General features: G+C 42.2%; 2 protein-coding genes across 6 annotated transcripts in view; one reads left to right on the plus strand and one right to left on the minus strand.

Annotated features, from left to right (window-relative positions):
• The window catches only part of ift88 (intraflagellar transport 88 homolog), a 309,288-nt gene that overhangs the window by 14,305 nt on the left and 268,612 nt on the right, over window positions 1-26,371 (plus strand). The gene's annotated exons all lie outside the window — the stretch shown is intronic.
• gjb8 (gap junction protein beta 8) lies at window positions 905-10,964 on the minus strand. Of its 4 annotated transcripts, XM_048532531.2 has the most exons (4): window positions 10,843-10,964; window positions 7,960-8,077; window positions 7,045-7,111; window positions 905-2,224 (listed from the first exon to the last, which is right to left on the minus strand). In XM_048532531.2, exon 4 carries the CDS (start codon window positions 2,203-2,205, stop codon window positions 1,417-1,419), a length of 789 nt encoding a protein of 262 aa, XP_048388488.2. In that variant the 5' UTR covers window positions 2,206-2,224; window positions 7,045-7,111; window positions 7,960-8,077; window positions 10,843-10,964; the 3' UTR covers window positions 905-1,416. The 4 variants fall into 4 exon arrangements, with proteins under 4 accessions (XP_048388488.2, XP_048388486.2, XP_048388484.2 ...); XM_048532529.2 differs by lacking the exons at window positions 7,045-7,111; window positions 7,960-8,077; window positions 10,843-10,964 and adding an exon at window positions 3,680-3,821; XM_048532527.2 differs by lacking the exons at window positions 7,045-7,111; window positions 7,960-8,077; window positions 10,843-10,964 and adding an exon at window positions 3,599-3,693.

Below are 26,371 nucleotides of genomic sequence, written 5' to 3' on the forward strand. Positions count from 1 at the left end.
TTCCCCCCCAATAAAGGTTGAAACAGGTTTTCCCAATTTGTATTCACACTATGGACAGGACACAAACACAAGACAGCTTCAGAAAGCTTTTAGCTAGAGGAATTATACAGGTGGGAAATAGTTTGCTTTTAAAGCATGGGCCTCAAGTGCAAGTTATACAAGTCTGGCCCTAGGGGCTGATTGATTCCAAGCTAGAGTGGTGTTCCCATACACTTCCTTCAGCTGTTGGAGGGAAGGGGGTGTGGAGAAAAAGGGAGTGAGTAAGTTAGTTAAAAATAAGTCAATCCTGGAACTCCAGGAGCACCAAGACTGTAGTTTAGTGGGTTTCTCATTCATTAGAATGAAAGAAGAAACCCTAGATACCAAAACTTCCTGGGCCATACGTGATGAGGCAGCTAATCTTTCTGGAAAGAAAAAAGCAAGCAAACGTCAGTTATTTCTACTGCAATTAAGAAGTTGCCATCCTTGGTCAACAGGGATCCAACGACCAACTAAGCACAGTGAGGTAATCAGGGCAGTGAGGAGTACAAGAGATAATGGGAACTGCAGATGCTGGAGATTCCAAGATAATAAAATGTGAGGCTGGATGAACACAGCAGGCCAAGCAGCATCTCAGGAGTACAAGTCCGAATTTGTTTGAGAATGAAGTCATCAAGAGACCATGCAAAAAGCAAAGAAGTAGCTGGAAAAGCTCACCAGGGCTGACAGCATCTGTGGAGATTTCCAAAAAAAAAAATCAGTTCACGTTAACTGCTTCTCTCCACAGATGCTGCCAGACCCGATGAGCTTTTCCAGCCTTCGCCGTTCAGCTTTCAGAAAGAATGTTCTGAAGGTTGATTACTTCAGAGACACAACTGCAAGTGATTTATTTAGGGTTAGAAATATCCTCACCGACGACATGCAATACTATTAAACGATTTTATTGCTTTAAAAAAGTACAGAAAGCTGCGAATTCGTAGCAGCGCGCGCCACCCGGTGCTCACAGGCAAAAAATTCTTCGTAACAAATATTGACACTGGGCAGCGCGTTTGATACAATATTAAACACTTCACGGACACAACGCTAAGTGGCAACAGTTAACTACTGTAACAGTTGTGGAGGTGCATTTGGTAGAGTTAATCCACTGGCAGTGATAGCCACTGAGGGGGGGGGGGGGAAGAATCCAATTGAACTGCAGCTGGTTTCACTGTTCACTACTTAGGGTGAATTAATAGCTGACAGCTTCGGGAGCGCAACAATCACGAAGTGTGGCTAATTAGTGCAAATTGTGCGTTTGGGCTAAACTTCCTGCTCTTTTAAAAAAAGTGTCGGCTGAAAATTGATAGAAAGGGGAAAACGTTCAACTGGAAAACATCGGTCACAGTTTACCACGATACAATGTTTGAGAAGTCACGGTGCAAAAACAGAGCTGCCCACTCAGGATGTTTTGTTCAGCTCCATGGCCATCTTGTGTTTGGCGTCAACGGACAGGAGTTCGTTCATTTCGTTTTGTTGGTGCTCTCTGCTCCTGGAGACGTGGTGGGGGTGGTGCGTGCGGCGGGACTGCCTCACACAAGCTTTCACCAACAAATAGAACAGCTCGGCCACATTCAGGAGGCCGCAGACCCCGGACACCACCGTCATGAAGATGATGAACACAGTCTTCTCGGTGGGTCTAGAAATGAAGCAGTCCACGGTATTGGGACAGGGGGAGGCGCTACACTTCACCAGCCGGGCCATCTGAAAGCCACCGTAGAGGAAGTACAGCATGTAAGTGAAAACCGTCTCGAACAGGATGCGAAAGATGATGCTGGTGACATAGGTCCACCAGAAAGCACCAACAATCCGCATTTTCTGCTTCCTCAGGGCATCCACTTCCTCCTGCTTCAGGAAGCCCTGCCGTTTCTCCATGCATTTCTTCTCTTCGTGCTGTTTATAGGCAACGTGCAGCGACACCAGGAGGGCAGGGGTGGAGATAAAGATCACTTGCAGACACCAGAGTCGGATGTGAGACATAGGGAAAAACTGATCATAGCACACGTTCTTGCAGCCGGGCTGCAGAGTATTGCAGACAAAATCGGACTGCTCGTCTCCCCAGACACTCTCGGCCGCTACCACCAGAATCATGATTCTGAAAACGAAGATCACAGACAGCCAGATTTTCCCGATGCTAGTGGAGTGTCTGTTGACGCCTCCCAGGATCAGGTGCAGTTGTCCCCAGTTCATCTCTCGAACTCAGTCAGACCTGAGGAGGAAGGCGGTTCAAAAGTTATTCAATCATAACGGTATTAGGGAGTCATTTGGGGGGGGGGGGAAGGAAGAGAAAAGAATAAAGAAAAAGGGGAAAGAGAAGGCATGTACAGGTCCCACAAATCATTCCTTCTCAAAGGGGTCCCGCGAGGAAGCGGCTTTATTTCTGAGGGTGAAAACCTCAGTCTGCCTCATCTTGGGGCGGGAGGAAGGAAAACACCGGGGAGGACCCTACTGTCGGCGGGGGATGACTATCCATCCACACATTCCTTCTAAAAAAAAGGAATTTTGGAACAGAGGCTGATGTGAATTTCAGGCAAGGAACATTCGCAGACTTCTGAAACTAGTGTTTAATTGCATTATTTTCACTTTAAATCCAGCTTTTCGTGGCCAATTGCGGACCAGGACCCGTTTCAAAAGGAGGTCCCTTGAAGTCTTGGGTGGGTGGGGGAGAAAGGGAGAGCGTTCCCCCCCCCCCCCCCCACCCCACCCGTACCCATTCAACATTTGTCCGAAACATTTGATCACATACCACATAAGACACGTGACAGGTAGAACACAGCGCATTCGGTCAAAGTCTAGTGGTTTAGCAGAAGTTTAGACAGATCTATTGTTCAAAAATAACACTATTTGCACACCCCTCAACTCGAGGGCCAAGATTGAATCTTGACCTCAGTCAAGTGATTTGATTAAAGATTGATACACTTCAAGTGCCTTTGCTAATCGAGTTAAGCAAACCGCCAACATTTTATTATTCCCTATTTAGAATTAACCTCTAATCAGTTTGGGATCTAAACTCCTTCCAGTTAATGAGCCAATCTGGCGCACTTCATAGAAAGTCAACTAGCGACCTGCAGCAACGTATCCAAGCCTACTTACTTAGTAGGTGTTGCCCGTTATTACTAACCTTCAGGATAAACAAGTCCGCGAGAAGCCCATAGTTGGGCAAGTTTGTTAAATGTTGAAAAGAAGAATTCTGTTGTTCAGATTTGTTTCAGTTGACTAAAACCGAAGTGGAAAATACAGGAACCAGTCTATCCTCTACATAAATTGCGAAGTCTCATTTTCTCCCGCTGTTTAAAACAAATGGTTCTGATTTGATGACTGAGCCCCTACCAAGTAATTGCCAAATCGAAACTTAAGTTCCTTTTTAAAAAAGGAAGAAACAAGAAAAGGGGAAGAAGTTGGTTTTAACGAATATTTCAAGTCAAAGTCGTTTCTAAAGCTGGTTCATTCCAACTCGACACACACAATGCACTTTGCGCGCCTTATCCTAGATGGACAGTCACTAAACGTTTTCAGAGAAACATCTTACTTATTCTCCATCAAATTTCCGAACTTGCGAAGTAAATCTCGGATGTCAACTTACATTAGTGCTTCTGCCTCGCCACCCGCTTCCCCGGGACAGTCCCACCTCTCCTTCCCACCTTCCTCTTCTGTGGGCACTCACCTGAATAACGCGATAGTACCAAGGAGAGAGCGCACAGGCGCTTTTATAGAGCAGCCCGAGACACTTCACGCATTGAGAAGAATTTGCTGATCAAGGAAATGAGAGACTGCTCCATGGAAGAGCTCTGATTATTTTGAGGAACACAACAGGGCAAGAGTAAGTGTCCTATTGGCTCCCATAAGCTAATCAACAATTGGTCAAAATTACCATGCCTAATTAAAGCAGCAGAAAAACAGAACAAATCAATAATTACATTCTAACGTTAGTATTTAAAATACACTCAAAGGGGAATTGTGACACAGTGATAGTATCCCCACCTCTGAGTCATATAATGCTGGCTCAAGTCCCACCTACCTCAATGGTATTTGGATAGGTACATGAATAGGAAAGGTTTAAAGGAATATGGCTCAATAAAAGTTGCAGCTGAATGGGGCTCTCTGATGAAGGGTCTAGGCCTGAAACGTCAGCTTTTGTGCTCTTGAGATGCTGCTTGGCATGCTGTGTTCATCCAGCTCCACACTTTGTTATCTTGGATTCTCCAGCATCTGCAGTTCCCATTATGACTGGTAAATGGGACTTGTTTAGTTTGGGAAACTTGGTCAGCATAGTTAAGTTGGACCAAAGGATCTGTATTTTTGCTGTCTGACTCTAATAATTTAAATTACTCCTAACAGTTGAAGAAGGTTTCAAGTAGGTCAATAAACCCAACTGCCACTTTTCAAGGAGACTTAAAATTTGGGAAGTCATTAGCATTGTGGTGATGTCACTGGATTAGTTAACCAGAATGCCAGGTTAATGTTCTGGGGACATGGGTTTGAATCCCGCACAGTAGATGATGGAAAAAAAAATCTGAAATTGCAAGTTAACCTAATGGTGACCATGTAACTATTGTTAATTGTAAAAACCCCTCTGATTCACTAATGCCTTTTAGGAAAGGAGGTCTGTCACTCCTACCCAGGCTGGCCTACATGTGGGGTGGGCTATAATTTCCACATCTCTAAATTCCATGAACGAATATATTGAAAGGGTGCAGCAGAAATGAGATAAACAACCAAAATAATTTTGCATCCTCCTTTCTAGAAATGATGCATTATAGTTTTAGTAAGACTAACAAGAAAGTCCTCCACACACTCTCACCCTGACTACACCATGTAGCCATTTAGCCTCTCAAATTGATTCCACCATTTAACATAATGACGCTGATCAGTATCCTAAGTCTATTAAAGTCAACTGGCTTCATATTCCTTACAACCTCAGCTAATAAAACCATATTGGGTTCAGATTAAAAATCATTGAGTGAGCCAGCATCTTTTGTTTTTCTCGGAGATGTTCCAAATTTCTGCCACTCTTTGGATGAAAGATTTTTTGAACTTCTGCCTGAGTGGCCTGTCTCTGATTTTAAGAATATGGGCTGAATTTTCCCATTTCTTGGCAAAGTGTTTTTCAAGTGAGATTTGTGGTACTCAGTCCTCCGTGGCCCATGAGCACTTTTCTCACATAATCTTCCACACTTTATCTCTTTAACTGAGCAACCAGACACTTCAGCACCTATCTCATGAAATCACACAGCAGGGCAGATGGATGTACTCACTGCTGCTGGGCATTCACCACTGGGAACTGTCATTCACACGTGGTCGTGCACAGAAAGGGAAGTTAGCCCTTCAACTTGCAGACAGAGGTCTGGAGGTGCTGGTGACCGGATGGTGGTGAGGCTGACAGTGAGTTTTTGTTGCTGTCTGGTAAAGGAGGCTAGGCCATCAGACTTAGCCAGCCTGGACTGCAGCGCCTCAGTTGAAATGCAATGCACAACATGACAGGAAGGTGGTCAGTAACTGTCTGTGTTCTGCAAGGATAAGTGCTATAAACTTCCTTGTACCACGTCATACTTGTAGGGCGATCACTCACTCAAACCTGCCACTGCACCAAGGCTCATGGACTACAACTCAGTACTACACTCAATAGCATTCACTGACTTCATTCCCCCAAAGTCCTTCCATCCCTCTGTGGTTCCTATCCACTGCCTGGGGTACTTCATCATTTTTTTCTGTCCCCTGCATTGCCACTAATGGCTGTGCTATCCTCTTCCACCATGCTCCTTCCCACTTTTTGTCTAATTGAAGGAAAATATATCTCACAACTAGGCCATGAGGGCAAAGACCAATGGGTGGGAGGCAGGGGAAGGGGGTGGGTGGGACTTTGGGCTCCTCACGCCATATAAGGGAAATGTGTTTGATTTAGCCAGAAATAGCATGACCTCTCATGTAAGGAGCCAGAAAACACAATAGGCAACATTGTCAATACAGTGCGGAGCTGGAGGAAAACTGCAGGTCAGGTAGCATCAGTGGAGCAGGAGGGGGCCTGCACCCTTCATCAGGACTAAGGAGTGGGAAGGGAGGAGGGATGGGGCTGGTGGAAGGTAGGTGGGAAGGCAATAGGTGGATGTAGGTGAGGTAGTGGGATTTGGTCAGTGGGAAGAGTGGGTCAGATAGATGGGGAAGAGGATGGACAGGTAGTGTTGGGTCCAGGAGGCGGGGATAAGAGCAAAACTGGTGAATTCTATGTTCAGTCTGTCAGGCTAGAATATGAGGTGTTGTTCCTCCAGTTTGCGTGTGGTATCATTGTGATGCTGGAGGACGCCCAGGATGCCATGTCACCAAGGGACTGAGAGGGGGAGTTAAAATGGTTAGTGACTAGAAGGTGTTGTCATTTGTTGTCTACAGAGCGCAGATGTTGTACAAAATGGTCCCCGAGTCTACGCTTGGCCACGTCAGGAACAGCAGATACAGTAGACCAGGTTGGAGGATGTACAAGTGAACACCTGTCAGAAATGGAACGTTTGTCTTGGGCTTCCATCTGACGAGTAAACATCATTGTGCTGTGCTGCACTGCTCTCACATTATCAACAACACTAATTCATTCTTAACCTCTAACTACTCTTTCTCCATCTTAGTGTTAATTCCCTTCTCTTGTGCAAATGCGAGCATCATCCAATGAGCTTCTGACCGGAACCTACTGGAGTCCCTCTACTCCACCTCCACTTCTGAGGAGGAAGCATTTTCGAGACTTTCATCTGCACCTTCCACCATCTCACAGACTTTCACCTCATTCGCTTCTCTATCTAGATTAGACTCAGGAACACACTTCAGTGAGCACACGACTGACACATATCCACAGCTGGCTGAGGAAGAAATGCCCAAGGCTGCTGGCACTTAGAGAACCACCAGAACCAGGCACTGGCTCAGCCTCAGATAGGAGATGATCCCATAGCGTTGAACATTAAAGACTTTATCAAAATACACAAACAGGCACAGGAAAAACAGGCAGGCATATCCGAGACAGTTCACATCTGGATGGAGTTCACTCACATTTTCAGTACAGTGCTGGCTCTTGTACATATGCATCTGGCAGCCTCCATAAACAGGCTGTCGACATCTGTAGAGAGAGAAACACAGTCATGTTTGAAGTTCAGTCTGACTGTTCTTCAGAACTGTTGACAGAGAGGGAAGAGTGAGTGCAACAGATGGTGAGGGTGCCCAGAGCAAAAGACAAAGAGAGAAGGTATAATAGGAGCAGGAAAGCTGGTGTTTTGGGTCAGGACCGTTCTTCATGAGGGTCCCGACCCAAAACATCAGCTTTCCTGCTCCTCTGATGCTGCCTGGTCTGCTGTATTCCTCCAGCTGCACGCTGTGTTATCTCTGACTCCAGCATTGGCAGTTCTTACTATCTCTCAGGTACAATGTGCATGTTTTATATCTGTTTATCTCCTTTACCTCCACTATTATCACTCTTTTTATCTTTGGCTATGGGCACCATCATCATCTGTTCCACTTACTCCTCCTCCCCTTTGTCAACTGCTTAAGCATAACTTTCAAGCCCCCTTCAGTTATGATCTGACTTCAAATGTTCACACATGCTGCCAGACCTGCTGAGTTTCTGAGTGCAGGGACCTGTGCTCTATCACTCTATCATTATCAGTGGCAAGGTGAGAGGAAGGTGAAGGGTCTCAATCTTGCTCCATGTGCCCCTTTATCTCAGATAGAAATGGTAGTGCCAGTAGGTAGCCAGATGGAGAAGGAGGAGGCTCACACAGGATCAGCCCTTCCACCTCCATCTCATCTGTGATGCCAAAACCAGCAGAATTCCAAGCTGAGAAGGGTGAGCCTGCATCTGAGCAGGATACTGTCAGCAGGCCTGATTGCTTCAGCTCCAAATACTGGTCAAGTCTTCCCGACCAATAGGCCCAGTTCCAAAGAACAGTGACACAAGACTTGGAACATTACCTTAGCTTGTCTCTCTATAAATGCTGCAGGATCCATTGGGGTTCTCCCAGCATTCTCTGTGTTTGTAACAGGCCATTTACAAGACAGGCTGTCTCCATTCCAGCTTTTGGCACTGGGACTGTACTCAGACATAAAGAGAGACAAAGAATGAAAAATCAACCTTAGGGCAGATAGGTGGCACATTGTTGTATATTACAAATCATTATAAAGTTTCTTGCTTGTTTGTAAATGTATACATGTGTCTGCACTCTTAAAATGTGTACTGTAATGTTTTTGTCACTGTTAGAACTGGGTAAGTTACACTCATCTGGGAGATGAGCAGCTCTTCAGATATCCCAAGGATGAAAGAATTTGTTATGGCCAAGGGTTGTCTACATGGACTTTAGTAAGGTCTTTGACAAGGTTCTGCATGGTCAACTGGTTTGTATGGTTTGATCACATGGGATCCAGGGAAATCTAGCTAATTGGATACAAAATTGGCTTGAAAGTAGGAGTTGGAGGGTGGTGGTAGAGGGGTGTTGTTCAGACTGGAGGCTTGTGACTAGTGGTGTGCCGCAAGAATCGGTGCTGGGTCCATTGTTGTTCATCATTATATAAATGATTTGGATAAGAATATAGGAGGCATGGTTATTAAGTTTGTGGATGACACCAAAATTAGTGGGTATAGTGGATAATAAGCAAGGTTATCTAAGAGTAAAATGGGATATTGATCAAATGGGCCAGTGGGCTGAGAAATAGCAGATGGAGTTTAATTAGGATAAATGCAAAGTGCTGCGTTTTGGTAAATCACATCAGGGCAGGATTTGCACAGTTAATGGTAGGGCTCAGGAGAGTGTTGTCGAAGAAAGAGACCTAGGGGTGCAGAAGCATAGTTCTGTGAAAGTAGCATCACAGGTATTCAGGGTGGTGAAGAAGGCATTTGGCATGCTTGCCTTCATCGGTCAGAGCACTGAGTACAGGATTTGGAACGTCATGTTACGGCTGTACCAAACATTAGTAAGGCCACATTTGGAGAACTGTGTGCAATTCTGGTCACCCTGCAACAGGAAGGATGTTATTAAATTGTAACTGTAAAGGGTGCAAAAATGATTTATAAAGATATTACTGAGACTGGATGGTTTGAGTTCAAGGAGAAGCTGGACAGACTGGCATGTTTGTCCTCGGAGTGTAGGAGGTTGAGGGGTGACCTTACAGAGGTTTATAAAATCATGAGGGTTATAGATAAGGTGAATAGCCAAGGTCTTTTCCCCATGGTAGAGGAGTCCAAAACTAGAAGATCTTTTTTAAGGTCAGAGGAATGAGATTTAGAAGGAACCTGAGGGACAACTGTTTCACACAGAGGATAGTGCATGTATGGAATGAGCTGCCAGAGGAAATGGTAGAGGCGAATACAATCACAACATTTAAAAGATGTTTGGACAGGTACATGGATAGGAAAGATTTTGAGGGAAATTGGCCAAACATGGCCAAATGGGATTTAGTTCAGTTTAGGAAACCTGATCAACATGATTGAGTTGGGCTGAAAGGTCTGTTTCTGTGCTGTATGATTCTTTGACTCTACGATTACTCAGTGCTCTTGAATAAACAACTCCCCTACTCCAGGTCACATCAGACATGATGGATCGTTCAGCTGTGATGTTGATGACTGCAGCCAAGACATTGTATTTTAAGGTGGATAATACCGAGGCTGAAAGCAATGCACACGGTTTGTGGTAGGGCCTGACCTGCACAAATCATCCAGACTTACACATTGTGAATGACAGTAATCTACAACAATTTCACACAACCCTGGAGGCAAATGTTCATTTTTTGTATCAAAGGAGTACACTGCCATTCAAAGTTAGATGATGTACAATGGGTAGGTTACATGCCTACTCTCCCTCATGGTGCATTGGACTTCCAAGAAATCCGCACAAAGTGTGACATATCTCAGGTTAAATGCTGTCTTACAGGCTGTGTAGGCATTCCAGGACAATTGATTAGTCTACATGAATTTTTGAAACATTTATTGTCATGTGTATTTAACATAAAACCGTGTGAGAGGTGTGTGTCATTGCCATGCGTTGGCTCGATTCTCATTAACTTAATATAAAGTAAGCAGGAAGTAGGTTTCAATTAGGTATTGTTTGGTTTTTTGCGCTCAACAATGCATTGTTCTGTCATGTTTTCTTGAATATCCCTTACAGTTAACATCCTGTTTCTCTTCCTCATCCATATCCCCAGAGTTCGCTGTTGATCCCCCATTTCCTTTGCATTTAGGACGCCTTACCTTTCCAGTTTCAGTAGTGAAGGACACAGCATGACACAATGATGCAGCATACACTATCAGCAAGGCATTGCCTGAATGTTCAGGAATTGAAACCTCATCTTAAGGAAGCTGATGGAACATTAGCAGTATCACACCCTGGCTCTACACCAGCCTGAGGGCTTTATAATCAGTTATATTTGGATGGGGTAACCAAAGTCTCTCAATTGCTTGGAGAATTTTTATGAGGCAGGAACTTATGTGTTCTCTTTTATGTAAGAGTCATGACAGCTCCCAGGATATCTGGGGTGTGGAACTCTAGAATCTGGTACCTATGGTTACAGATAATTGGATGATTGATAGAGTGGAGGCCTTTTCTGATGATGAACTGGGCACCCTCAAAGCAACATGTGTGCAGATTATAGTGCCATTTACCTGGGTCAAATCAGTTATGGTGGTGAATCCCGTTGCCCAGACTGCTTGACTCATATTGTCATAGTGGAGGGTTATAAACAGGGGCAATCTGGAAAAAATGGTATCAGTGGCATTCTGGATGCATTGGTGGAGTGAGATTTGGAAAATTCCCCAGTTGCTCCCCAAAACAAGTCAGTGGCATAAAAATTGAAGACAGCTGTTACCTTGATGGCCAATGATTTAGAGGGCCCCATTCCACCTTCAGCAGATGATACACTTTAGTGACGATAGAGTGATGCATTCTCGGTTTGTATCTGCCCTGTGTCCCTCAGAGCTGTAGGGTCTTACAGTGAGGCCTGTAGATGCAGAGTCTGGTTATTCTCCTCTGCTTCCCAAGGTATGGTCCTCACTTACTGCATCTCACTCAAGACACCATGTAGCAGATGCTGGAAGTTTCTGTTCTTCATAACAAATTTGTATTTGCTGTGTCCTTCAATGCTATCTTCAGGTTGTCTTCAGGGCCATAAACTAAATATGATTCAGAAGTGCTAAACCCAGGTGTGACTTCTAAAGTTAGTGTCTGATTAGATTAATCTGACATGACAAAGTTTCAAATTTGTCTCCTCATAAGTGGCTTGAAAGCTCCACCTCTGACGCAGGATGATTCCAAATCCTTTGTTTCATTTTATGTTGTTGTTCCTGAATTCCCAATGACCTTTGAACCCCACCCTTTCGCCTCTCTGTCCCCAACTCTTTTGGCTGTTTAATGCTCCAAGTGTGACTCGCTCCCTTGGCATTAAAAGGCAAGGCAAGCCACAGAGACAGACGGCCTCTAAGTAAGTGCAAAGTGAGGATAGAGGATAGTACAAGAGGATAACTAGGGAAAAGGTGGGGCCAATCAAGAATAAAGGAGGTAACTTGTGCTTGGAGGCAGAGGATGTGAGTGAGATCCTTAATGAATACTTTGCGCCAGTATTCACCCTGGAGAAGAATGTAGAGGATAGTGACATTTGTGTGGAGCGTGCTAATATGACTTTGAGTTCAAGAATGAAGTGGTATCCTTATTGGGTATCTTGAAGAGCATTAAGGTGGATAAATTCCCAGGACCTGATAGTATCTACCCCAGCTTATTGAGTCAGACAAGAGAGGAGATTTCTGGGGCCTTGATCATGATGTTGTATCCTCGTTAGCCACTGGCAAGGCCCTGGAGGACTGGTGAGTAGCTAATGTTGTTCCTCTATTCAAGAAGGGAAATAGGGCTAATCCAGGAAACCGTGGACCGGTGGGTCTCACATCGATGGTTGGGAAGCTATTGAAGAGAATTCTTAGGGATAGGATTTACATGCATTTGGAAAAGAATGGCCTAATTGGGGCAGTCAGCACAGCTTTGTACAGGGCGGGTCATGTCTCATTAACTTGATTGAATTTTTCGAGGAGGTGACAAAGGTAGCCGATGAGGGTAGATCAGTGGATGTTGTGTACATGGATTTTAATAAGGCTTTCGACACGGTGCCTCAGAGTAGGCTCATCCAGAAGATTAAGATGCATAGGATCTAGTTCTGAGCAAGTGTCACCAGAGCCGAAATGTTAACTCTGTTTTCTTCTCCACAGATGCTGCCAGACCAACTGGGCTTTTCCAGCAACTTTGTTTTTGTTCCTGATTTACAGCATCCGCACTTTTGGTTTTAATTTTGCATAGGATTCATGGTGACTTATCTATGTAGATTCAGTCTTGGCTTGGCCATAGAAGGCTGCAGGTAGTGGTGGAAGGTTGTTTTTCAGGCTGGAGTTCCCTGACTAGTGGTGTTCTGCAGGGATCTGTACTAGGATGTGATATATGTAAATGACTTGCGAGTTTTGAGAAGATTTGTAGCTCAGGTTGAGGTTCCGGATGTGAGTTTGCCCGCTGAGCTGGAAGGTTAGTTTTCAGACGTTTTGTCACCATTCCAGGTAACATCATCAGTGAGCCTCCGATGAAGCGCTGGTGTTATGTCCCGCTTTCTATTTATCTGTTTAGGTTTCCTTGGATTGGTGATGTCATTGCCTGCGTTGGTGATGTCATTTCCTGTTCTTTTTCTCAGAGGATGGTAGATTGGCTCCAAATTAATGTGTTTGTTGATGGAGTTCCGGTTGGAATGCCATGCTTCTAGGAATTCCTAAACAGATAAATAGAAAGCGGGACATAACACCAGCGCTTCATCGGAGGCTCACTGATGATGTTACCTAGAATGGTGACGAAACGTCTGAAAACTAACCTTCCAGCTCAGTGAGTAAATGACTTGGATGAAAATCTAGTTGGTTGGGTTAGTAAATTTACAGATGATACTAAGATCAATGGAGTTGTGGATAGTGTCAAAGGTTGCAATGAGATATAAATCAGTTGCAGAAGTGGGCAGAGAAATGGCAGATAAAGTTTAATCTATGTAAGTGTGAGGTGCTGCACTTCGGGAGATCAAATTTTAAGGAAAAGTATACAGTTAATGGCATGACTCTGAACAACATTGATTTACAGAAGGATCTTGGGCTTCAAGTCCACAGCTCCCTGAAAGTGGCCACACAAGTAGATAGGGAGGTAAAGAAGGCATATGGCATGCTTGCCTTTATTGGTCAGGGAATTGAGTACAAGAATCAGGATGTCATGTTGCAGCTTTATAAAACTTTGGTTCGGTCACACTTAGAGTAATGCATTCAGTTTTGATCGTCACATTACAGGAAGAATGTGAAGGCTTTGAAGAGGGTGCTGAAGAGGTTTACCAGGATGATGAGATAGTAGGAACTGCCAATGCTAGAGAATCTGCGATAACAAGGTATAGAGGTGGATGAACACAGCAGGCCAAGCAGCATCAGAGGAGCAGGAAAACTGACATTTCAGTTTGAGACCCTTCTTCAGAAATGGGGGAGGGGAAGGACATTCTGAAATAAATAGGGAGAAAGGGGGAGGTGGATAGAAGATGGATAAAGGAGAAGATAGGTGGAGAGGAGACAGACTGATAAAGGAGGCAGGGTTGGAGCCAGTAAAGATGAGTGTAGGTGGGGAGTTAGGGAGGGGATAGGTCAGTCCAGGGAGGACGGACAGGTCAAGGAGGTGGGATGAGGCCAGTAGGTAGGAGATGGGGGTGGGGCCTGAGGTGGGAGGACAGTTTAGGGAGGCAGGTATGAGCTGGGCTGATTTTGGGATGTGGTTGGGGGAGGGGAGATTTTGAAGCGTGTGAAGTTCACATTGATACCATTGGGCTGCAGGGCTGCAGCGAAATATGAGATGCTGTTCCTGCAACCTTTGGGTGGCATTGTTGTGGCACTGCAGGAGGCCCAGGATGGACATGTCATCTAAGGAGTGGGAGGGGGAGTTGAAATGGTTCGCGACTGGGAGGTGCAGTTGTTTGTTGCAAACCGAGCGGAGGTGTTCCACAAAGTGGTCCCCCAGCCTTGCTTGGAGGGTATTGTATTTAAGTTGGGGGGGAAGTTCAAAGGAGATGTGAGGGGCACATTTTTCACACAGAGAATCATAGGAGTGTGGAATGCGCTGTCAGATGTGGTGGTGGAGGTAGATATGATAGGGGCATTTAAGAGACTTTTAGATAGCACATGAATATGCAAGGAATGGAAGGATATGGACCAAGGGCAGGTTGAAGGGATTAGTTCAATTTAGCGTCATGTTTGGCATAACATTGTGGGCCAAAGGGCCCATTCTTGTGCTGTACAGTTCTACATAAAAACTGAAAGAACTGCGGATGCTGTAAATCAGGAACAAAAACAAAGTTGCTGGAGAAGCTCAGCAGGTGTGGCAAAGAAAACATAGCGTTAATGTTTTGGCTCCAGTGACCCTTTCTCAGAATGGTTCTGAGGAAGGGTCATCGGGCCCGAAAAGTTAACTCTGTTTCTTCTTTCACAGATGCGGCCAACCCTGCTGAGTTTTTCCAGCAACTTTGCTTTTGTTCCTGTACAGTTCTATGTTCTACGAGTGACCGCTCAGGATGTAAGCTAAGCGACTGAACAAAAAAGGGCTCTTCTGGCACAGTGGTAATGTTCCTACTTCTGAGCAAGAAGGCCTATGTTCATGTCCCACCTGCTCCATAGATGTACAAGAACATCCCTGAACAGGTTGATTAACAAAAAAAAGCTATAAGATGAATATTGTGTGGATGCATGCGTGTCCCTGCACGCAGAGGAATCTGGCAGAAGCATGCAAGTCATGTGACCCTGAGTTCCATAAAGAAGTCCTGGAAGGGTGAAGTGGTGATTAACTGAAAGCAGGTACAATGACATGGTGAGGCTGGTTGTTTGGCAATGCCTACTCATATGGATGAAGGGTTGAACTCAATGATGTCCATGCAGCATGCAGGGAAATGGTGGTGACAATGGGATTGGGTAAAGGTCCAGAGAATAAAGTGGTGAGCTATGCTGCCAGAAAACTCTCATGTCAGTAATTGGTTCCATCTAGTTTCTTGGAGAAGAAGGGGAGAATTGAAAGTAGCACAGCTATGAGGTCAGTTGGGCTAATAATGAGATGCAAATGCATGGAAATAAGACAGTTCATTACTGCAATTCTGATTCACCATTTAAATCTTAAGGAGACTATTGGAAGAAATGTTCTTGATGCTGAGATTCTGGTGTTTCCATTCACGCATTATTTCGCCAACTTTCTTCATTGCCTGTTTCCTTGACTTTGACTCCCCTCTCCTAGAAGTGTTCTCAGCATCCTAAAACCTCAAAGAAACAGGAAATTACAACTTAATTTACATACTCTATCCAAGCGTTTTAATCTTCAGGTCCCTGATAGCATTCTGGTGAATCTACCCCGCATTCAATCCAAGGCTGATGTTTCTATGGTGTAGCAGTCACTGTTTACAGTACGGTAGATGTGGTTTCGTCAGGTCTTTACATAGCTGTAGCAAAACTTCCTGCCCCTTATATTTTATATGCTAGTTGTTTAGTTATAGCAGGAACATTCCATTCACCATTTTTGATTATGTTTTATAACTGACGTCTCACATCCTATTGATCTGTGTGCTCAGACCCCTAAACCTCTTTAGACCTCTACAGTACCTAACCTTAAATGTATTTCTTTTAAGTCCTCCGTTTTGATGCAAAATGGTTAATCACAGACTTACTTATGTGCATACAGATTTCACCAAAATAATCATAGTTTAATGAAGCTTGTATGTCTTAATATATTAAATGCACTTGGGAAACAAGGCTGGATTTTAACCGTGAGAAATCCAGAAAAGCCAAATAAATTCTACTTCATACATGCTTTTCTGGTGATTTTTTTGAACCAAACAGAGAGCTGTTTTAGGTTTTGATCAAAGAAAACTAAGTTTGATATTTCCTTTCTAAGCTTTGGCAATGCTTGAGATGTAATTAATATTAATATTCAGCAGAAGTGATTGAGGATAAAGGAGTGATTTCCTGTATGTTCTTCCCTGATTAGTCAAACCTGGAAGTCTGCTTTAGACTGACTGCTCTCAATGCACAAGAGGCTAAGAATCCAGAAAGGAGTAACTCACCTCTTGACTCCCCAAAGCCAGTCTGCCATCAAACAATGCATACGTCAGGCGTGTCATGAAATATTTCCCACTTGCCTGGACAAGTGCAGCTTCAATAACACTCAAGAAGTTTGATACCATCAAGGATGAAGCAGCCCACTTGATTGGCACCAAGTCCAACAGATATAACTCCACCACCAACAGATACTGCAAAAATTCAAACAGCACTTCCAGTCCCATGACCATAATCTTACACATCATTTATGTTGAAGTGTATAAGATCATGAGGGGAATGGACAGGGTGGATAGGAAGTAGCTATTCCTTAATTGGAGGATCGAGGGGAGATAATTTTAAGGTGAGGGTCAGAAGGTTTAGAGTGGATTTGAGGAAATATCTTTCTTCACCCAGAAGATGGTGGGAATTTGAAATGCAATGCCTGTGAGGGTAGTTGAGATGAAAAACTTCAGAATCTTTAAAAAATACTTGAATGAGCACTTCAAATGCCATAATATTCAAGGCTATGGCCCATATGCTGCAAAGTGGGATTAGTGTAGATAGGTTGGTACAGACTTGATGGGTTAAAGGGCCTGTTCTGTCCCGTGTGATCTCAAGACCACTTCCATCTATAAGGACTAGGGCAGCAGATACATTGGAACACCACTGCCTAAAAATTTCCCTCCAAGCCACTCGGCGCTTTGACTTGGAAATTTATCACCACTCCTTCAATGTCGGTCAGTCAAAATTCTGGAATTCCCTCCCTAACAGCATTGCAGTTGCTGGACTTGAAATATTAACTCTGCTTTCTTTCTATAGGTGCTGCCAGCTCAGCTGAGTTTCTCCAGCAATTTCCATTTTGTTTCAGATCTTCAGCAAACGCAGTTCTTTGTTTATTATGCTAACAGGGATATGGAGTTGGGCCACAAATCAGTCATGATCTCATTAAATGGTGAAATAAACTTGAGGGGCTCAATGGCCTACTCCTGTTCCTATATTCCTAATACTTGAGCCAAGTCGTAGCAGTTTACATACGTACAGACTCATTGCAGTACCTCAACATTATTACTTTGACAATAATGCTCTTCATTCTGGCCTTTATTATTAAGGCAGGCAAGATAGTGACGTCACACGTAGACTATCACCTTCAATTTTTCATCAGGATACAAAATCTTTGATTCAATATATATCACTGCTCCATTAGTGATATTCGGACAAAATCTTGAATTTCTTTACATGTCACTATAGAGGTAATTGCATTACCACTTAGACTTACAGGGATTTAAGAAGAAGATCTATGATTTCATTTTCAGGGGTAATTAAGAATGAGTAATAGATGTAACCCTGGCACTATTGCTTCTATCCCAGTGAAAACTTTTAAAAATGTGAAGGAACGATAATAAGTAAACAGTAGAAAATTATTTGGATAAAAATGCATTACTGTTGGATGAAAGGTGGCAATAAACTAAATGGTGTGTGTTTTATCTGTCTTAATTTCTCATTGTTTTCCTCTTGTTGGTATGGCTGCAAGTTTGGAATATATTGTTGATTAATTTCAGTACTGAAAATCATTGGACTTCTTTTGTGAAAATACAGAAAATAAAATGAATCATTCAAAATGATACTGCCAATAGAGAAGGCAATTTGGCTAGTCATGCACTGCTGCCTCTCTGAAAGGGCAACTCAATTGATTCAATTCTCCCAACCCTTTCTTGCAGCCCTGCAAACTCCTCAGAAGCTTAGTCAATTCCCTTTTGAAAGTAATGATTGTTATCTGCCTCCACCACACACTCAGTCAGTGCACTTGAGGTCCCTGACCACTTACTGTGTAAAAATGTTTTTCTTATATCATCCTTTCTAAAAAATGATGCCCAGAATTGATTATATAACTGCAATTAAGGTCGACCCAATGTTTTATTGGTTCATCATTACAAGAATGAACTATATATTTTTAAATGGCATCAGTATCATTGTGAAATTGTTAGAAATTTTCCTTGTTGATAAATACAAAATCCAATGAAAACAGTAATTTAATTATGCTCATCCCCAAGTGACGTTGATTCAATCTTTCTCCTTTCTCAATAAACTTAGAGATAAAGTTGTAATTTTGGCTACATTATTTTTACTAAAATTATTCCCAGCTTTATGTGTATTAAGTATTGAGAAATAGAACATGGAACTTAGAAAGTAGGAATAGGAGTAGGCCATTGTGCCCTTCAAGCCTGCTCCATCACTACATACGATCATGACTGATCATCTAACCCTGTTCTTGCTTTCAACCTTACTCTTTGATACTTTTTCCCTAAGAACTATATCTATATAGATAAGAGGAAAAAATAGGAGGAATAATAGCAGGAAACAAATTAAATAAATAAGAGGAAAAGTAAACTTCTTTAGTTGTATAACATTCAACAGGTCTCAGAAATATCTCAAATACAGCATATCAAATTATTTCAAAGTACAGTTACTTGATGTGGCTAAACATAAATTATCACAGTTCTGGACAAGAATTTCTAACCAATAAGTGGCACTTTTATAATGTAATCAGATTAGAAAACACTTAATATCTCACAAAATATTAGTATGCTAAGATGAATGATCTATTTTGTCCCTCTGAATTATACCATTCTGTCATATTGAGTATCATAATTGCCAGACTCTTGTCTTTTGTTACATCTTGTGCAGATCATGAAATAAAAGAAGCTATTATTCATGTTTTTAGTATGACAGAATTTTTGAAATCTCAAACATCTTTTTGAGACAATATTTCAATTTGGCAATCGTACTGAAGTTTCATTGAGTCTGAAGATAGATTCAGTTCAGACTTCTGCGAATTCAAGCTCAAGAAATGAAAATGTAATTGGCACAATTTTTTAAAGCTGCTGGATCTAAACTTGGTCTCTTGTTTTGGTTTAGTTATGACTAAATCTTGTCAAGGTGTACATGCACATGATTTTATGATCAGAACATATTGGACGCTACATTCAGGAAATCTGAAGCTAATATTTTTATTAGTTAACTTCAGTAAAATAGCTTATGCAATATTTAATAATCAATGCATGATTGTTGTTAATAGATTGGCAGAATTAAAGGTTTTCGTTTATTCATCCCAGGGATATAGGCATTGCGTTCTGGGGCAGCATTTATTGCCAATCTTTAACTGCCCTTGAGAAGTTTGTGCAGCTGCAGTCCATGTGCTGCAGGTAGATTCATAATGCTATTTGGGAGGGAGTTCCAGAACTTTGACCCAGTGACACTGAAGGAGTAACGATTTATTTCCATATCTGGATAATGCTATGTATCTACTGCTCTTGCACCTCTAGATCTTAGTGGACATGGGTTTGTTTGGAAGTTTTTGTCAAAAGAATCTTGGTAAATTTCTACAGTTCATTTGTGGATGGTTAACACTGCTATTACTGAACATATGTGGTGAAGGAATTGGATATTTGTGGATGTGGTGTCTATCAAGCAGGCAGCTTGGCACTTGTGGCACATATGTTATTTGGCACCTGTCAACCCGAGCCTGGATACTGTCCAGGCCTTGCAACATTTAGACATGAGTTGCTTCAGTACCTGAGGTGTCATGAATGGTGCAATCATCAGTGAACGACTCCAATTCTGACCTTAGGATGGAGGAAAATTGACAAAAGCAGCTGAAGATGACTGAGTCTAGATCACTACCTGAGCAACTCCTGCAGCAATGACAGAATCACAGCATCGTTATTGTAAGAAGGAGGCCATTCAGCCCATCATGTTTGCACCAACTCATGAGCATTTTAATTTAGTGCCAATCTCCCACCTTTTCCCCATAATCCTGCACATTTTTTCTTTAAACAATGATCCAATGCCCTCTTGAATGCCTCAACTGAACCTGACTCCATCGCACTCAAAAATGTGTTCTGATGAAAGATCAGTAGATCAGAAATGTTAATTCTGATTTCTCTTCATAAATATTGGCAAACCTATTGAGATTTTCCAGCAATTACTGTTTTTACTTCTTAACTAATTAATTGTATCTAGAGGACACTTGTAAAATCACGTACATAAGATATTGGCATCGCTGGCTAGGTAAGCATTTATTGCCCTTCCCTTAACTAGCCAGAGGATAACTAAGAGTCGGCCACATTGCTGTGCATCTGGAGTCACATCTTGGCCAGACCAGGTAAAGGTGTGATGAGTCTCATTATTAAGAGCCAGTGATTATTCTACTTTGTGACCTATAGTTATGGAATTAATGAAATTTGTCACAATCTTCATAGTGAACAATTACATTTAAAAAGAAATTCAAGCTTCAATGAACAGCTGGAGGATAATAGAAGATTTCACATTTTTGAACTTTTAATGTTACAACAAATGGAAAGAACTATTATCAAAGCACTGAGTGAAAACACTGGCCAACTCACCACCAAACTTTGGACTGAAATGTTGGTCATATACCAACCAACAAAGAAAACATCTGCCCTGTAGCAATAAAATGTTGTGGGTGGCATTAACAGATTGAAAGTGGGACTTCAGCCTTTCACTGGGGAGCAAGTCCTACCCTCTGGACCCAATTGGTTGGCTGCTGCAACAGACTCTGCAGTGCCAGAGATTGGTATGGGTTCCTGCTGTGACTGCAGGCAGGCTCACAAAAGTGTTCATGGCCACTGTAGTGAAGTAAGCCAGGGAGATATTGCATGGGGCGGGGTTTCCCACCTTAGGGAGGGAGCAAGTGGGTGGGGGATTTTAAAGCATAAACTGAAAAACAAAAGAAACCATCTAAACGTAGTTCCCTTTCCTTCCCATCATATTAAAAGCTCTGAAAAGATCACTGCAGTTTGACACCCCAATCCAACTGAATGTTGTGAGCAGGGCGATTTTTGAGGGCAGTTGTGTTTTTAATAAGTTCAATGAACCATTAATTATTTATTTACACATACTGGGTAGACCAATAAATTTAGCACCGATTTCACTCTCTGTTTTATGGGGGTGAGCTTGGGGTTTGGTTAGAAAGTCTTGGGATGGACACCAGGTTCGTATTAAATGCCCACGCTGAAAGCCTAACTGGCAGTGCATGGTTCCAACCCACAGTCCAAAGATAAACAGGTTATGTGGATTGGCCATACTAAATTGCCCATAGTGTCCATGAATGTACAGGCTACCTCTGTTAGCCATGGGAAATGCAGGATTATAGAGATGGAGGTGGGTCTATATGGGATGCTCTTCAGAGGGTCAGTGTGGAGTCAACGGGCCAAATGGCCTGCTTATGCATTGTAGGGATTCTGTGCTTCTACATTGTCCGGTAAATATCTTCAGAGTCAACTTATACCTTGAAACATAACTTCGAAATCCGCCCCCCGCCCCACCACCTTTTCTTTTAGTACAATCAAATCATATATTACAGCTATGAATTTCAGTGCTCTTTAAGTAACATTCCAACTCCAGGAAGCAGTCCAAGGTGATTCTTAACAATCAAAGGTTTATTCCTGTTGTTTTCCTTACTCAATAGAGAAACTTTTAATCTTGGAACTTCATTTCACAATTAGGTTCCCCAGGCTCCCCTTTCAACTGATCCAGACTTCAGCAAAAGCTAGGCAAATTTTCTAGCATTATGTTAATTCTTCACAAGTTTGGTCCTTTCAAACTGATCACCAATTCCCACCTTCATTTCCTCTTGCTGCCCACAGCTGGTCCCTCTCTTCCTGACCCAAGAAGAGAAGTTTTGTCTGAGTTTCATGAACATCTTAGAAACTATTCCCTTCTGCATTTCAATGGCAATGTGAATCCCATGTGCCTTGTATCCAGGTAGATAATGTTTAGCTATCTTTGAGAATCCAACTCTTTCTTATCTAGGAAGTAAATAGGCAGTTTAAATTGTTTACAACACAACAGTTTTCTGGTGCTTAACTCAAATTTTATTCACTGTTAGCCTACAGGCTGCTGCCATTGTCTCCAATTGTCAACATCTTGCACCTTCTTCCCAGTAAAATAAGTAGCGGGCTCTTAAAATCAAACAATCAAACCACTCACTGAGTTTCCTGGTGGCAAACTTAAGAATAGGTCACATGACACATTTCATTTTTATCTTAACTTAAAGACACAGTCTCAAAGTGTGACAATCTGACAAACTTCACAATTGTAAGAAGTCTAAATATCACAGTAATGTAAAACAAATAACTTAGTAATAGAATAAATGAAAAGCATCAAGATATATTGTCAATGATTCATGGTTTGTCCTGTAACCGTGACTGAACATAAAACAGAAATAATATTCTCTGATGCTAGAAGTAAGTCATTGAGTACTGATATAGGACTCCTCGAAAGGAGAGACAGGAAATATTATTACAGATATGAAGAGCCTGTACACAGCCTAGTATATTAGTCACTGTGTATTTTAATTATCTAGAGATAGGAAAAATAGTAGAAGAATAAACAAAGAAGATTATACCTTACAGGAATGTGTGTAGGATTATTTACTAATTTGACATTGAGCAAGAATTGAACATAACTCTTGATCTAATCTTTAGCCAGACCCAGTCAAAGTAACTAAAACAGAAGTAGCAGAGCATTCCAGATAAAGTGTTCATAATTATACAACTAGAATGAACCAGAGGTAAGAAAGGGTGGTGACACACGAAGATTTGACTTTAAAGAGATGTGACTGGAAATGAAAAATGGATAAAAATAATGAGGAATAGAACAGGAAAGTAACAAACAGATCGACAACAAAGTGGATTTAAGTGGATTCTGGTGAAGTGTTATTGATATACATTCTAGCTAAAATTTAAAATACAAATTCATTTCAACTAAAGTTAAGGGACAGTGAAAAATAATACATTATATTGGGTTGTGGGGATCAATAATGCACTGCTGATGCGACATAGTTGCCTGTATGCTTTTCAGCCAGTCTTGTGCTATACTACAGGCCAGTTCATGAACATAAAAACCATGATGCTGTTGGCACAGCCGATGATGAGCTGGGGAAATGTGAGGAGTCAAGGGCCAGCACCAATGCCTCTTAAAGGACCTCTGCCGGTCCTTGACACTGTCCTGCTAATGTGATGAAGAAGTGGCTACAGCAAGGCAATAAACAAAAGCTGAGATAACAAGGTGTCGAGCTGGATGAACACAGCAGGCCAAGCAGCATCAGAGGAGCAGGAAGGCTGACGTTTCGGGCCTAGACCCAACAATGGGATAAGTTCAGAGGTCCAACTTCAAGATATTCTGTGGAAAAGGGTGGCCACATTAGGAGCTGAGACTGTAGCCAAGAATAATGTTTGGGCAGTCTGCAAACTGAGAATTGAAAGAGCTAGTGCAAATGCAATGCACTAAACCTGTGAGCAAGTGATCCAGAAACATACTGGTCCCAGTTACTTAGGTTGGCTTTACTTTATTTTACAATGACCCTATACATTGCACAATCCCAATCTTTTTAGTGAAAACTTACACAAACAGAGAATGCACAGAGTTCTGACAACAAGGAGCAGGGCCCACCTTTATCTACATCAATGGAGCTGAGGTGGAGATGGTCAAGAGCAACAAGTTCCTAGGAGTGATGATCACCAACAATCTATCTTGGACCATCCATGTTAATGCAACTATCAAGAAGGCACAATAACACTTCTTCTCCCTCAGGAGGCAAAGGAAATTTAGCATGTGTATAAGGACCCTTGCCAATTTTTACAGATGCACCATAGAAAGCATTTTATCTGGATGCAACATGGCTTGGTATGGCAACTGGTCTGCCCAGGACCAAACGAAACTACAGAAAGTTGTGAACACAGCCTAGATCATCACACAAGCCAACCTTCCATCCATTGACTCCATTTACACTTCTTGTTGCTGTGGAAAGGCAGCTAACATCATCAAAGACCCTGCCAACTCCAGTTATAATTTCTTCCAACCTATTCCATTGGGCAGGAGATATAAAAGCTTAAACGCATGTTCCAACAGATTCAAGAACATCTTCTTCCTTGCTGTTATTAGACTTCCAAGTGGACCTCTCGAATTTCAAATCAAATGTCGATCTTGCTTTTTGTACACACTCTTTGCAGCCATAACTTTGTATTCCTTGCTCTGTTTAATCACCCTAAGATTTTTGTGTCTTTGTACATTATGATCTGCTCTACTTGTAACAAAACAGAACTTTTCATTGTATTTAGGTACATGTGAAAATAATAAATCAGATGAAACTATTCATGCACTTTCCACATGCACTTTGCTGACCACGTTTCAGTAAGGGTATCAGTATTGCTGCCATATTAATTTACTCTTAATATGGATCACTAGACAATAAAAATAATAAATAACAATTACTTATCAACTTCAGCTACCTGCATATTGACATTCACAGTTTTCCAGAAGGTATAGTTTCTACAGTGAACACTGGGTTAATAACAGTTCTCAGATTTCTTTCCAATGTGCCTCTTTTGTAAAAAGGTAAAATAATGCTGATGCTGGAAATCTGAAGAATGCTGGAGAAACTCAGCTTGTCTGGCAGCAACTATGGAGAGAGAAACAGACTTAACATTTTGAGATTGGTATGATTCTTCTTCAGAACTGAAAGGTGTTGGAACATTTTTTAAAAACTTTTGACAGAGGCAGAAGCCCAGTCCCAGTGCAAAAGACAAAGGCCTTTTGGTAGAAAAAGACAAATGAATTGTAAAATGGTATAAATAAAGATACGAAAGGGAGAGAATTGGCCCTCTCTACTAAGTGCAAAGTAAACAATTCACAAATAAGATGAAGCTGGGGTGCTGGGTGGTGGTGGAGAGAGGGGAGGGAGAATGTAAGAAAAATGGATAACAGGCATAATATGGTCAATTTTTGAAGTTAGGTGTTGTTCTTTGAGCTTGCATGTGCTTGTTTGGAATATTGCAGAAGACCCAGAACAGAAACTTTAGCATGAGGTCTAAGGTAGCTTATTAAAATGACAAGCAACTGGGAAATAATTCCCACCCACAAAGTGGTGTTCTCCTAGTGATCACCAGATTGTGTTTGGTCTCGCCAGTGTAAAGGAGATCTCATTGTGAGTACTGAAAGCAGTTGATTAGATCGAAAGCAGTAACAAATGAAACGTTGCTTCACCTGAAAGATGTATTTGGGGCCATGAATACTGAGGAGGAAGGAGGTGAATGACAAGCATTATACCTTCTGGATTGCATGAGGGTACCGGGGGCAGTGAGCAAGTGTCAGGAGCAATGGAGGAGTGAAGCAGGGTGTCACAGAGGGAATGGACCCAACTTCTATTGCACAGTGGCTAACGGTTAGCACTGCTGTCTCACAGTGCCAGGGTCTCAGGTTTGATTCCAGCCTTGGGGAATTGTCTCGTGTGGAATTTGCATATTCTCCCCATGCCTGCGTGGGTTTCCTCTGTTTGCTCCTGTTTGCTTCCACAGTCTAAAAATGTGCAGGTTAGGTGGATTGACTATGGTAAATTTCCCCATAGTGTTCAGGGATATGCAGGCTAGGTCGGCTGACTATGGTAAATGTGGGGCTATGGGGACAGGGTGGGATCCTGTCCAGAGAGTCGGTGCAGATTTGATGGGCCTAATGACCTCTCTCTGCACTGTAGAGATTCAATATTGTAGGAATGACTCTGACCTTCCAGCTCCTTGTCCTTCCAATAAACCAGCTTGTTGTCGTGCTAACATTTCTGCCCTGAGCCTGTTGCAATGCTCCAATAACTTGGGGAGCAAACTTCATTTTCAACTTTGGCATTTTACAGCCTTGGGGTCTCAAAATTGAATTCAGTAACTTCAGAAACTGTCCATTCTCCATTTTTCTTACATTCCACCCCAAGCCGCACAGTCTTTTCCTGTCTGTGTCTTGTTTACTTTCCATGTTTTAAGAGGATCAATTATCTCCCTTTCAAACGTAAATTAATAACCATTTTACTTTTCATTTATTCTTTCTCCAAAATCAAGAATCCTTTTATCTTCTGCATTGGGACCTCCACCTCTGTCAGAAGTATATAAGAAAATTTCTAACATTTTACTGGTTTGAGAAAAGAGTCAAACCAGATTCAAAATGATAACAAATAACTAAGAGTTCTGAAGAAGGGTCACTGGACCCAAAACATTGACTCTGCTTTAACTCCACAGATGCTGCCAGAACTGCTGAGTCTTTCCTGCAATTTATGTCTTTGTTTGAAATGTTAACTGCCTCTTTTTTTATGTCCTTGCTTGCAGTAGAAGATCAGACATACCCAATATTACAAGAGTAACTACATTTTAAGTTACTTCATTGGTTGAAAAATATGTGAGATTGCAAATACTGTTCTGTAAATATATT

This window comes from Stegostoma tigrinum, chromosome 6, assembly GCF_030684315.1.
Source record: "Stegostoma tigrinum isolate sSteTig4 chromosome 6, sSteTig4.hap1, whole genome shotgun sequence".
NCBI lineage: Eukaryota > Metazoa > Chordata > Chondrichthyes > Orectolobiformes > Stegostomatidae > Stegostoma > Stegostoma tigrinum.

Bases quoted from the DNA above. Each gene is read 5' to 3' on its own strand.
- gjb8 (XM_048532531.2), bottom strand. From the start codon at position 2,205: ATGAACTGGGGACAACTGCACCTGATCCTGGGAGGCGTCAACAGACAC.